Source organism: Melitaea cinxia, chromosome 2 (genome assembly GCF_905220565.1).
Source record: "Melitaea cinxia chromosome 2, ilMelCinx1.1, whole genome shotgun sequence".
Lineage (NCBI taxonomy): Eukaryota > Metazoa > Arthropoda > Insecta > Lepidoptera > Nymphalidae > Melitaea > Melitaea cinxia.
The window spans coordinates 9029354-9043498 of NC_059395.1; the positions used below are offsets into that span (position 1 = coordinate 9029354).

General features: G+C 38.6%; 1 protein-coding gene and 1 pseudogene across 1 annotated transcript; both read right to left on the minus strand.

Moving 5' to 3' along the window:
- Window positions 1–51: 51 nt before the first annotated feature.
- LOC123664258 (hydroxyacid oxidase 1) lies at window positions 52–13673 on the minus strand. The gene is made up of 9 exons (XM_045598856.1): window positions 13522–13673; window positions 5743–5894; window positions 3618–3738; window positions 3356–3490; window positions 1578–1703; window positions 1377–1509; window positions 1177–1296; window positions 690–801; window positions 52–247 (listed from the first exon to the last, which is right to left on the minus strand). Exons 1-9 carry the CDS (start codon window positions 13653–13655, stop codon window positions 180–182), a joined length of 1101 nt encoding a protein of 366 aa, XP_045454812.1. The 5' UTR covers window positions 13656–13673; the 3' UTR covers window positions 52–179.
- Window positions 3972–4090, minus strand: LOC123667376 (annotated as a pseudogene).
- Window positions 13674–14145: the final 472 nt, after the last annotated feature.

A 14145-nucleotide genomic window follows, 5' to 3' on the forward strand; every position in this document is an offset into this window, starting at 1 on the left:
GTAAATAAAACAACATATTTATTATTAGTTGTTAAAAATTGTTTTATTTTACATTTCGCGATCTTTTCCTCGCTTTAGTATATAATAATGATGCCTTGCAACATTTACAAAATCTAAATTATTTAAAGTCACACTTAACAGGCAAGGCAGAACAATTGATAAAACAAACGCCAGTTAATCTATAGCCTGCTGTAAGTTGACTCGTGGCGAACCATTTCTTTCGTAATATCTGTAACACTCGGAGTACCTGGCAAAATAAATAAACAATGTATTAATATTATTTTTGATTATGCCATTTGATAAATAACATAGTTATATAAAAATCTCATTATTAAGTAATATACTACAACATACGTAACATGGTTTATATATTTTCAAATCTATTATGGATTCTTTATTTGTTATTCATTTGAATTTATTGCGCAATTAAAATTTTAACATTTCTAGGCAAGTAGGCTAAGCCATATTTGGTTGAATTAAAACCTATAAATTTAACAAAAAAATAACAATAAAACAAGAATAAATAAATATTGCCGACGTTACCACCAACTAGACCCCCCGGCCTCCTTATCATCAAAAATAAGCAAAACAAAGACCTTCAGTTCTTACGTAAAACTATAGGCGCGAAAGTTTTGTAAATCCGCTTTTGAACTAATGTTTCACATAGGGAGTACAACGACATAACTAACCTGCAATCAGAACAGTATGCTTTAATTCTTTTCTTAATATATTCAACATTCTGTCAACACCAGCTTCTCCGCCAACTGTTAGACCCCAAAGAGCCGGGCGACCGACGAAAACCTAAACAAAATAATACACTAATAAATTAATACATTTTATTAATATTTCACTTATTTAACGTTTTTTAGAACTAAGAAAAATAGTATTGGAAGTCTATGAAGAAGTAAGTGGCCAGAGTAGCTAAGACAAACATAAAGTAAATTTTAAAAATGTGAATGTAAGTTTGTTTGTTACGCTTTCACGCGAAAACTACTTAACCGATCATCATGAAACTTTGTATACATATTCTTGGAGGTATAAGAAGTAACATATGATACTTTTTATTTACAAAAATGCGAAAGATAAAATCTCTCTAATACTTATTTAATAGCTTTCAATGCGGGCGAAGCCGCGGGTAAAAGTTAGTTTAAACATATTAGAAACGGTGTTGCTTACCATTCTTGCACCCAAAGCTAGAGCCTTGTAAATATCTGTTCCCGTTGATACACCACCGTCTAAATACACTTCCACATTGTAATTTTTAACAGCCTCTACTATTTCAGGTAAAGCTTCAATCTAAAAGTTAAATTAAGTGCTATTTTTAACAATATTTTAATTCATTTTTAAGTAAAATAATGAGTAACGAATAATGTTACCGTCGATGGTACGCCGTCTAGCTGCCGAGCGCCGTGGTTAGACACTAAAATACCATCGCAGCCGGCCTCAACTGCTCGCACTGCATCGTCACCACGTAAAATTCCTTTCGCCACTATAGGGAGCTTTGTTATGCTGAAAAATAACCCTCACATAAATAAGGTAATTATGAATGCATACATAATGAATGCGTGAATATTTACCTCTTTAACCATTTTATTTCATTCCAAGTCAACGATTTGTCTAAATAATGATCGACATTATTTAATGCACTGAAATCATTTGTGCTGTTTACTTTAGTGGCTATTTGACCCTCGAAATTAGCAAGTCTGAAAATGTAAGCAGTATACTGTATTAATAGTAGGAAGCAAGTAAGTAGTATCAAACATGTAAGGTCATGTTGAATTTAATTAATCTAACCATATGATATTGTCATCGGATGTCATCTTCATTGCACTTTGCAACCCTACCTATAACAACCCCCAATATAATCCACCTTGGATATTCAAACTCGATTCTATATTCTTTGGTAGACCAGGAATGTTTAGACGCATTTAACAACTTCGACGTAAAGATCTATAGGGACGGCAGTAGAATTGGGAGCGAGCCCGCGCTACGGTTTGCTATCCTATTGAATCGTCTACCAGGCTGAACTCATGGCGATATGCAAAGTGGCTACAAGGTCGAGATAGAAATAGGTGTGAAATATTGCAATGTACCTACCTACTATGTCTATTATGTAAAATTGTAAATAATAGTATAGAGTAATTAGTATTATATATATATATATATATATATATATATATATATATATATATATATATATATATATATATATATATGAATGAGTGTTTATCTGTATGTCCTTTATAGAATCGTAAACTATGTATTTGATCATGTGATGACCTTCAGCAAGTGTTGTGTATGTGCCCATAAAGGTTTCTGAGGTGGTACAACCAAAAAAAAAGCGTAGCAAAGGCGCGCAGGGCAGCAGCTAGTACTTTTATAAAAGATGTTCTTATAGAGTAAAAAAGTTGCTAAATTAGAAAGTAAAATTGTTATAAGCACTAAAATGAAGTAATAGAAACCAGTGTGATTTTGTAATAAGTTAGGTGTAGAGGTTGTTCAAAATAAATATCAACATCTGTCAGTAGACGAATTATTCTAATGGTCGAAGATCCCAGGCCCCCCGGACCTTACTTATTTTCTGATAAACAAAATATGTAGTAGGAACGTAACACGTTGCAACCTTGATTAAATACTTTTTAAACCAATTTTTTAGCAATTTTAAAATCGTTTGTGACTTCTTTAATAAGCGAATAACATAGGTAACCTAGAAAGAAAACGTTTACTTTGAGCAGCCGGAAACTTGGTAATTACAATTTTGTCATTCCTTCTCGTATTTATACTGTGCCTATTACCTACTGTTCATGTCAAAATCATATTATTATAAATGTCATCACTTCAGCCTATCGCAATCTACTGCTGGACATAGGCCTCCGCCTTCGCGCCAAAAGCTGTGTGAACACATGTGTTTTGCTTATAGTCATCACGCTGGGCAGACGGTATATTTATGGTACCTGCTTTGACACAATCATGCATTACAACTGTTTTGATGTAATGGTTCGTGTATTTGCCTAAACACCTAGCACGACACACCTAAACACCAGCGATCGCTGATTTTATTCCCACTCCGGTCACGCTACTTTATTCATCGAAGGGCACGCAAAGGTGTAGTCCATGTTTATTTTTATAGACACCTGTAGTTGTAGTAAGGAAATGATTCGTCAACCAGCATTGAAGCTGTGTAAATTAAGCTCCGACTCTTCTATATGGAACATCATTTTCTAGCGGTGGAATGTTACAGTTTAACTCAATCAAAGATAAAGAAAGAAGAATAGGTATTACAGTCACAATTGTAACCTATTTTTTTTAATATTACGGTACATATACAGATGCACCTACATAGCTACATACTTACTTTAAGTGTTTTGGAAGAGTGAATTTGTTACGGATATCAGCTGTTCTTAAACCAAAAAGTGGCGTATCGACTGTTAAAACTATTGCTTTGAATCCAGCTTTTTCAGCTCTTGCAAGTAAAGATCGTGTCAAATCTCTGAAATCAGTAATACATTTATAATAATAGTTACAGCACTTTTATAAGTAGGTAAGCATTGCCTAGATAAAAAGAAATATCTAAAAATGAAAAATATATATATATTATCATATGTTCATATATTTACCTATCATTGAAAATGTATAATTGAAACCATTTAATAGCATTTGGTGCAGCCTCGGCTACTTCCTCAATGGAACTCGTCGCGATTGTGCTCAATGTATAAATCACGCCATTTGCTTGTGCGGCTATAAAGATAACATTAACCAATTAAAAATATATAAATTCTTAAACAAGCGAATAAAATATAATTGTAATAACAATGCGATAACCCCGTTACATAATTTTAATAACCCCAGTTGAACTAGGTCGACCTCGGTACTGTACTTTAAGAAAAAATTGCGTGCGTACACATGTCAAAAGTGTATCTTCTTAGGCAAACTTATTAAAAAAAGGAATTGAAAAAAAAAGATTTAAAAAAAGCCTACGTCACGCAGTGTTCCCAGGCGATCACCCATTTAAGTACTGACCGCGCCCGACGTTTCTTAACTTCGCTGATCGGACGAGAAACGGTGTATTCAACGCGGTATGGACGTTTTAAAATTCATGACGTGTGACGCGTTTGATCCGTAAAATTTTTACCCCTCATGTGCCTAAAGAAGTTTCACTTCAAAAATGTGTGTACTTATGTATGCACGTAAGTTATACTTCATTGGCTAGCCTAACTTCACGTTGTTAGCTTCTTCTTCGTTGACTCGCTAATTTCAAGGTGTCGGGTTTTTTGTGACGGTGTGCGCGCGTAACGTAAAAATTTACTCTAATCATTTTTCCCTAACGCGCCAAAAGAAGTATAACTTCAATAACATGTCCTGACTAGTATTTGTATACTTGTGCGGGACGTCCATATTTTTAGGAGTATTAAGACGAAATTTAATTTATCGTTTGGGTATGGTTTAGGTAGGACCAAGAAGCTTATACAAAACACTTTAAGCTTCTTGGGTAGGACACCGAATATAGATTATACTAAGGCCCGAAGTCTATAATTGAATATGAGCTTCTCAGAAAACCAATAACTTATATATTTTTTTTTTAAATAGGTTTAGGTGTGTTGTGCTTCCTTACTGCCTGCTGGTTTACTAAAACACTTTATAAAACTGTCTCGTAAAAGTCAACTAAACTTTGTAATTAAACCGGTCAATGGAGCAATTTTATGTTATACTAGGTGTGCTCTGCAGTTCTTCTCGCGTAATTTGGAGGAAAAAACGTAGTAAATTATTTTATAGCCTTTTACATCAAATGGACTATCCCACACAAGTTTTTCAATTCGAACCAGTAGTTTTTATTTTTATTTTTATATATCACTAGTTCGGCAATCGAACAAATCGCTCTTAGCGATAAGACCGCCTTTGTACATCTTTCTTTTCATGTATCACTTTTGTTGTAATGTTTCTTTGTGGTGTACAATAAAGAGTATTTATTATTATTATTATTCGGCAAACAAGCGTACGGATTACCTGATACCAGAAGCATCGCAAGCGCGTTGCCGACCCTATATACCCAATCCCCCCCAGGAGCTCTGGTCACCTTACTCACCAACAGGAACACAATACTGCTTGAAAACAGTATTATATAGCTGTGGTCTTCTGTAAGATCGAGGTACTACCGCAGTCGGGCCCAAATTCAAGCATTGTTAGAATTCTAGTATATTATTCAGGGGTTAACGACATGATGAGTTCAGAATAATAAAATTTATATAGCAGAGACATCATATTTACAATTTTTATTTTGCAGAACATAAACAAACGCGAAGCAACATATTTGAATTTTACGTGGGGCGTGATGCGATCGTTAATGTGTGAAATATTTCAGTATAAACGCTTTTATGGACAAAGAGACCAACCGAGTTTTACTTATTGTACGTTTTTGTTATGATAAACAAGAACATAGAAATACGAAAACAATTTATTGTAAATACAAAGGTTGCATATATCTTAGACGTGGCCGGGGCTACACAACTTTCTCTATGTATAAATTTTTTAGTAATTAGCAGGAGTTAACGTGGGTCACATAATTTTTAAAAACTCCTATTTAACATTTTTACCTTCCCGTAGCTGTAATTTATTTTTAGCGAGATTGAGCATTGATAAGTTATTTTTATAAAATTTGATCTGTAAGAAAAAAATCACAAAATATAGAAACTACCTCTCAACTCTTTCTCTTCTTAAATGTTACACGTTATAAAAAACACTCACCCCTAACATTAGCAGTTTCACCATCAGGATGTGCCATCCTTTGCATTGCTGTAGGAGATATTCCTACGGGCATTGACACTTTTTCTCCTAGGACGATAGTTGATAAGTTGTAAGATGTTAGTCCGACTAAGCATTTTGGACGGATTCGCAATCTGCAAAATTGATTACAATTTTTTAAACACTTAATTAGAAATTTAACAAAGGGGAAACTTGATTGCTTCAAGGCACTCATCTACACAAAAATAGAAGAAAATTATTAGTCTGATAACACAGACCCACAAAAAAAGTGCTGTATACTTTTACCCATTCCATATTTAGATCCACTTCATCATCATCATCATTATCATCATCACCATCATCATTTCATCGCCTATCGCAGTCCCCTGTTGGACATAGGCCACAAGTTCGCGCCAAAAATGGCGTGAACTCATGTGCGTTGCCCTTAGTCACCACGCTGGGCAGGCGAGTTGGTGATCGCAGGACTAGCTTTGTTTCGCCGAAGACGTTACTGCCCACCTTGTGTATTTTAAACACGCCTGTGTATTTCAAAGCCAGCAGTTGTATGGTTATCCCGCCATCGGTTGGCTTTTTAGGTTCCAAGGTGGTAGCGGAACTATGTTATCCATTAGTCGCCTCTTACAACACCCACGGGAAGAGAGGGGGTAGCTATATTCTTTACTACTATAGCCACACAGCGAATCATTACATGAAGCACAGATATACACATGGCCTATCATGTTCCTATCAGGCGACCACTTTATAGTTTACAGCCGACTTATTATAGCTACCGTAACCACGCAGCACAGATCCATCTAGGGTTAAGTAGTTCGATGCGCTAAATCCGAATTTGGTGTCCGTTTAGTCCCTACATCCCCTGATTTTGAGTAAATTCCTAAAAACCGCCAAAATTGTGTACAAATCGCAAAAAATGCAATAATTTAATTTAATGAATTAATTTTTAATTTAATAAATTAATGTTTAATTTAATAAATTAATTTTTAATGTATAATAATTAATTAAATTTATTTTAATTTATAATAATAACTTTCATTGAATTTAAGAAATTAATAATTTAACATGGAAACTTATATTTTTCGAACTTAGTACAAGTATGTATGTTTCTTAAGTATTTTTTTAACTGAATGTCTAAAAACCGCGTAAATTCTTTTTTACCGACCTAAAAAAAGAGGTTCTCACTTCGGCTGTGTTTTGGTATGTGTGTAGTCTTATAACTTGTTACAGGGTTTACCTATTTTTATGGTTCTTTTTCAATCGAAAGCTGGTGCTTGTCATGTGGTCCCATATGAGGTCTGTATATTTTTTGAAATATCTATACAAATAAATAAAATTGGAGTATCTGTTTGTAATATTAAAATAACCGCTTTTTACTAAATGCGGTGATTATGGGCAAAATAATAATATATACAGGGTTACTTGTAATATGTCACGATCCCTTTAAGGGGTTGTCAGGAAACCACAAAAATCAGGAGTTAGGGGCAATCACAAAAAAAATATTTTGAAAAATCCATCCATGATTTTAGATTTTTTTTTAATTTTATTATTACTGGTGAAAAACCCCGGAATCTATCACTTTAAAGGACATTAAAAAGAAATCAATTGACGAATATTCGTAAAATCTTTATAGAATGATAAACAATATTCTAAATAATAATAAATAACAACAAATATATACTGTTAAGGACACACAAAGAAACTAGCGCCATCTAGCGGCAACCATTGAAACCACGCAAATACAGAGACCGCATGAAACTCTCTACTCAATACTAGATAGCGTTAGAGGTACTACTGTGGAACTATATAGAAGTATAGTCTCGAAAACCGGGTACATGCGCGAACTTTCCAGAATGGTCTGGGCCTCGCGTCGGCCGATATAAATAGCCGCAGGTAGGCGAGCGAGTACAGTTCAGTTTGAGCGATCTTCGAGGCGACTTCAAGAGTGAAAACTAGTGATCAAGAGTGGTACCAGCGAAACCTACGACATTGGCTACGACTGAGGACATCGTGAGTGCTTAGTGTTTGAACTTAGTGCTTAGTGTTTAAACCTAGTGCTTTGTGTTGGACCTAGTGCTAGTGAATAAAGTCTTGAAAAGAGTCAGCAGGTCTTTCTCTCCAAATCCTTCGAACCCTAGCACGTAACAACTGGTGTCGGAAGTGAGATTTGGAGATGCCATTGACTCCGAGAGAAGACTTTAAGGACGTCAAGGGCGTCAGGACAAGGGCGCAACGAGCTGCGGAGGCCACACCCACTGGGGACCACGCTCCGCCCACCGTGGACCAAGCCCCGCCCACTGACCCCGCCTATCATGCCCCGCCCACTGACCACGCCCACCAGGCCCCGCCCACCCGGACTCAGGCCCCGCCCACTCGGGCTCAGGCCCCGCCCACTCAGGCTCAGGCCCCGCCCACTCAGGCTCAGGCCCCGCCCACTCAGGCTCAGGCCCCGCCCACTCTGGCTCAGGCCCCGCCCACTTTGTATCAGGCCCCGCCCACCGGACCCGTCCACCTTACCGCGCCCACCAGTGATACCGTAACTTCTACAGACTCTCAAGTGGCTCTTCAATTAGGAAGTTTAATTAAATTAATGGAGCTGCAAAGGGCTGAAATTCGTGCTTTGCAAGAATCACAAGAGCAAACAAGTTTCAAATTGCAAGAATCACAAGAGCAACAAAAGGCTGAAATTCGTGGTGCTTTGCAAGAATTACAAGAGCAACAAAAAGAGCTCCAAGAAAAAACGCTTTGGGCTGTAAAAGATGTTAGTGACGCGGTGACTAAGCTTCGAAAAGATGTCGACGTGGTGGAAGAACGAGTTACCGGGTTAGGATTGGATGTTGAAAATGTGAAAACCGGCCTCACTGAATTACAGAAGAAAGTAGTGCGTCTTGAAACCACGGGAGCCGCGATGTCTAGTGGAAGTACCGGAGTGGCGCAAGGACCAAGAGTGAAAGTGCCTCCATATGACGGTACTACTCCGTGGAACGCTTATCGTCAACAATTCCAGACGGTTGCTACTGCCAACGGATGGACGGAGGAGCAATGCCTGACCGCTCTCACTGTTGCGCTCAGAGGGCAAGCTTTGTCGGTTCTGGAAGCACTGCCACAGACAGGAAATGGGTTCCACGGCTTGATGGAGGCACTTGAATCCCGATACGGAGAGCGACACCTGGAACACGTGTTCCGTGCCCAACTGCGTGACAGAGTCCAACGCTCAGGAGAAGGACTACAACAATGGGCGTTGGAAATTGAGAAACTCGTCAGGAAGGCACACCCAGGAGCAGACACCAAGATGGTAGACACGAATATTGTTCAAGCATTTGTCGACGGAATCAAAGACCTGGAGGTCAGAGCTGCAGTGAGGCTTCGTCACCATACATCGTTAAAGGAAAAGGAAGTTGAAGGCCTTTTAGAGGACATGAGAAGGAATAAGATTATTGAACCGTCTGCAAGTCCGTGGTGCTCACCTGTTGTATTAGTGAAAAAGAAAGATGGTAGCACGAGATTTTGTGTAGACTATAGGCGTCTCAATGATGTCTCTAAGAAGGACAGTTACCCGTTACCTCGAATCGACGACACTTTGGATACCTTGAGTGGCATGAAATGGTTCTCAACCCTAGATCTAAAATCTGGATACTGGCAGGTGGAAATTCATCCAAAAGACAAGGAGAAGACAGCTTTCTCGACCGGTAAAGGTTTATGGCAATTTAAAGTCATGCCCTTCGGATTGTGCAATGCACCTGCCACATTCGAGCGACTCATGGAGTGTGTACTGGCAGGCTTAGTTGGAGAGGCTTGCTTAGTCTACTTAGATGACGTCATCATTGTCGGCCGTGACTTCGAGGACCATTTGCAAAACTTGGAGCGAGTTTTCGCTAAAATAGAGGGGGCCAAATTAAAGTTGAACCCGAAAAAGTGTCGTTTATTCAGGAATAAGGTCAGTTATCTCGGCCATGTTATCTCCAGTGATGGAATCCAGACAGACCCGGAGAAACTGGAAGCAGTCCAAAAATGGCCTACTCCTAAGGACAAAACCGAAGTGCGGGCATTCCTCGGACTGTGCTCATACTACAGGCGTTTTGTTAAGGGATTCTCAGAGATAGCCAAGCCATTACATCGGCTGACAGAAGATAAACGACAATTTAGTTGGGATGGGACTTGTGAAGATTCTTTTCAGAAACTGAAAAAACATCTGTGTGAAACACCAATCCTGGGATATCCACAAACCAAAGGTCGATTTATAGTCGACACGGATGCAAGCAACACGGCCATTGGAGGGGTGTTATCTCAAAAACAGGGTGAAAGAGAAGTAGTTATTGCATATTTCAGCAAATCTTTATCCAAGCCAGAGAGAAACTACTGTGTGACAAGAAGAGAACTCTTGGCTGTTGTAAAGACGCTACAACATTTCAACAAGTATCTCATCGGCAGACAGTTTTTACTGCGAACTGATCACGCAGCCTTGAAGTGGCTACTGCAATTCAAGAACCCAGAAGGTCAAGTAGCTCGATGGATTGAGCAGCTTCAGGAGTACGACTTCAAGGTGGAACACCGCAGCGGAAAGATGCATGGGAATGCCGATGCACTCTCACGAAGGCCGTGTTCGGAAGACTGCAAACACTGTGTTAAGCAAGAATCTAATGAAGTAACATTAAAGCTAACAAGAACAAGTCCTTTGGGTATCTGGGAGAGTGATGCTATGAGGGAAGCTCAAGAAAGAGATGACGACCTTCGGCACATCATCACATGGAAGAAACGGGGTGACGTAAAACCAATCTGGAGTGAGGTTGCACCCACTGGCGCTGTCACTAAGGCGTACTGGGCTCAATGGGACAGTCTGATACTTCAAAACGGAATACTCTACCGGAAATGGGAGAAGACTATCGGCAGAGAGTTCCACCTTCAGATAATTGTCCCAAGAACGAGAGTACCAGATGTTCTCCGTGAAATACATGATGGCGTATCAGGAGGTCATCTAGGTGTCAAGAGGACGTTAACAAAAGTGCGAGAACGATTCTACTGGTTGCATTGTCGAGATGATGTACAGGATTGGTGCCGCAAATGTACTACTTGCGCTGCTGTAAAAGGACCACAGACCAGGAGCCGTGGGAATCTGCGCTTGTATAACGTCGGTGCACCATGGGAACGAATTGCAGTTGACGTAGCGGGGCCATTTCCTGTAACGGAATCGGGAAACAAGTATTTTATGGTCGTCATGGACTACTTCACCAAATGGCCCGAAGTGTTCGCCATACCAAACCAAGAAGCTACAACAGTTGCTTCTAAGTTAGTCGAAGAAGTGATATGTCGCTTTGGCGTGCCTCTAGAAATCCATTCCGATCAGGGCAGGAACTTCGAATCGCAAGTATTCCAGGAAGTGTGCAGAATTTTGGGCATGCATAAGACGAGGACCACCGCGTACCATCCACAGTCTGATGGAATGGTTGAGAGGTTTAACCAGACCCTTGAGAGGCATTTGGCGAAATTGGTAGACGACAAACAAAAAGATTGGGACAAGTATATACCACTCTTCCTTCTGTCGTACCGAACCGCCGAGCATGAGAGCATAAAAGCTACCCCGGCGTATGTCAATTACGGTAGAGAATTACGAATACCAGTAGACCTATTGACTGGAGGGGCACCGGAGGGACCAAATACCGTACAAGACTATGTCAGCGATTTAAGGGAAAAAATGCGCTATATACACGCCTTGGTTCGGGAAAATGGGTTACATTCAAGCGAGAACATGAAAACCAGATACGACCGGAAATCGAACACGAGCGGCTTCAAGGAAGGGTCACTGGTGTGGCTGCATAACCCAACCCGCCGGAAAGGGAAATCGCCAAAGCTGCAGACCAAGTGGGACGGTCCATACAAAGTGGTTACCCGACTGAATGATGTGACTTACAGGATTCAAAAGCAACCAAGAGGGACATTCAAAGTGGTACACATAGACCGTCTGGCGCGTTACCATGGCAGTAACAACGATGCTCGGGACGAGCATCTCTAAGAGGGGAGTAGTGTTAAGGACACACAAAGAAACTAGCGCCATCTAGCGGCAACCATTGAAACCACGCAAATACAGAGACCGCATGAAACTCTCTACTCAATACTAGATGGCGTTAGAGGTACTACTGTGGAACTATATAGAAGTATAGTCTCGAAAACCGGGTACATGCGCGAACTTTCCAGAATGGTCTGGGCCTCGCGTCGGCCGATATAAATAGCCGCAGGTAGGCGAGCGAGTACAGTTCAGTTTGAGCGATCTTCGAGGCGACTTCAAGAGTGAAAACTAGTGATCAAGAGTGGTACCAGCGAAACCTACGACATTGGCTACGACTGAGGACATCGTGAGTGCTTAGTGTTTGAACTTAGTGCTTAGTGTTTAAACCTAGTGCTTTGTGTTGGACCTAGTGCTAGTGAATAAAGTCTTGAAAAGAGTCAGCAGGTCTTTCTCTCCAAATCCTTCGAACCCTAGCACGTAACAATACGATAACTTATTGAATTTTCCACCCTGGACTCACCAAAGTTAAAAAGAGGAATATATATATGGAGGAATATATGGATGTATACACGGTACATAATTATACCAAAATAACATTTTCTACAATTTTTGTCTGTCTGTCTGTTTGTTCCGGCTAATCTCTAAAACAGCTGGACCGATTTTGACAGGACTTTGCCTGACAGATAGCTGATGTAATAAGGAGTAACTTAGGCTACTTTTATTTTAGATTTTTTTTTATAACTCTGCTAACTGTAAAATGACTCTTTGTTAAATTCAAAGCGGATTATATTATCTCCAATAATGCGTATTTACTTGACTATTTTTTCGTAGACCTTACGTTGTATTATACCTCATAACTTAACTTAACTTTGGGTTAAATGGGTTTGGCTCAATAAGTAATTTTCACGATTTTTTTTTTTCATATATTATCTAATGAAAACCGAATTGATTACATCGACAAGTAATACAACATAAGTAGACGAAAAAACAGTTAAGCAAATGCGTTATCAAAAATTACTCAAAAAGAAGTCACCAGATCTCAATCAAATTTTAATGGGACTACAACATCAGCTTTCGATCAAAACAAAACTTTTCAAACACTATGTCCTATTCATTCGCATTTAAGTGTTGAAATACTTAAAAAAAGTCTTTAGGCGTCCTAATTGTACCTATACACAAGAGTACCGTCAGTGAAAATTTAAAACGAATATTAAACTCCAAATAAACCTCGGGGCTCAACTACCAAAAATCCACAAAATTTTAGAACTAAAATAATTAAAATTATTTGACAATAGAAAATGAAAGTAGATAAGAAGAAAGGTAAGGTAAGCGAAGGTAAGTCTTATCTCCTAGATTTTTTCTTGGATCGTTTTAAATTTTTGGAGAATATTCTAAGAAAATTAATATTATAAAGAAGGAATTTGATTTTTTGAAAATTGGTAACCCACCTTTACCCTTAATCGAAAGCTGGCGGTTGTCATGTAAATTTTCCATTACATTTGATCTATTTAAATTTGATCGAGATCTATTAAGTAATGTTTTAATAATCTTTGATAACGCGTATTTACTTAACAATTATTTCGTCTACCGACGTTGTATTACTTGTCGATGTAATTGAAGTTGGTTTTCTTCGTTTGCGCGCCAACACAATTATTTCGTCTACCTACGTTGTATCACTTGTCGACGCCATTGATTTCGCTTTTTTTTTTTCGTTTGCGAGCAAACACAATTATAAATAGGTTGTTTTTGTACGTATTATTTACCTTTGAAAAGCTCTCTTGTTCTCTGCCAATGTGTATTCTTCAGTTGCACCGCTCGTATAATAATCTCGAGCATTTTTTGGCAATATAGCCAAAGCAGCATCTTCTAAATCTTTCACGCGAATGTACTTCTCCATTGTTCTAAATCAAAAACCGGACTGTTTAATTCATCAACGTTATTTAAATATGTTTTGCTGATAAGAAGTCGACTTTACGTCAACAGTAATTTATGAAACATCATCGAGGGTCAGGGGTCAATATTAAGTTAAGAAGTTTAACTCAAGTATAATTAATTACATGTACGGTTAGCAAATCTTAAAATCAAAACAACCAATTATAATTAGGGGGTGATAGACGTGCGAACTTAAAGTACACGGTTTTTAAGAGGAAAGGATACCGGCTCTTTCTCTATACAAACGTAGTCGACTGTTTTCTCCCTGGATAATGACACTAGATCAAACATTTTCGTAACATAAAACCTTTTACTGCCATGACCACCTATGTCTTGATTTTTTTTTTTCATATTCTTATTATCATAGGAAGTAGGAGACTTCAAAAACTAGAAATATTGCCTAATTTTTTGCGCATTTTCAGACACTCATTAAATAAATATATGCATATTTTCAA

Excerpts from the sequence above, each read along its gene's own strand:
- LOC123664258 (XM_045598856.1), bottom strand. The coding sequence starts at position 13,655 with ATGGAGAAGTACATTCGCGTGAAAGATTTAGAAGATGCTGCTTTGGCT. Across the intron at positions 3,491-3,617 it reads TTATACATTTTCAATGATAG|AGATTTGACACGATCTTTAC; the intron begins GTAAATATATGA and ends TACTGATTTCAG. Across the intron at positions 248-689 it reads GCATACTGTTCTGATTGCAG|GTACTCCGAGTGTTACAGAT; the intron begins GTTAGTTATGTC and ends TTATTTTGCCAG.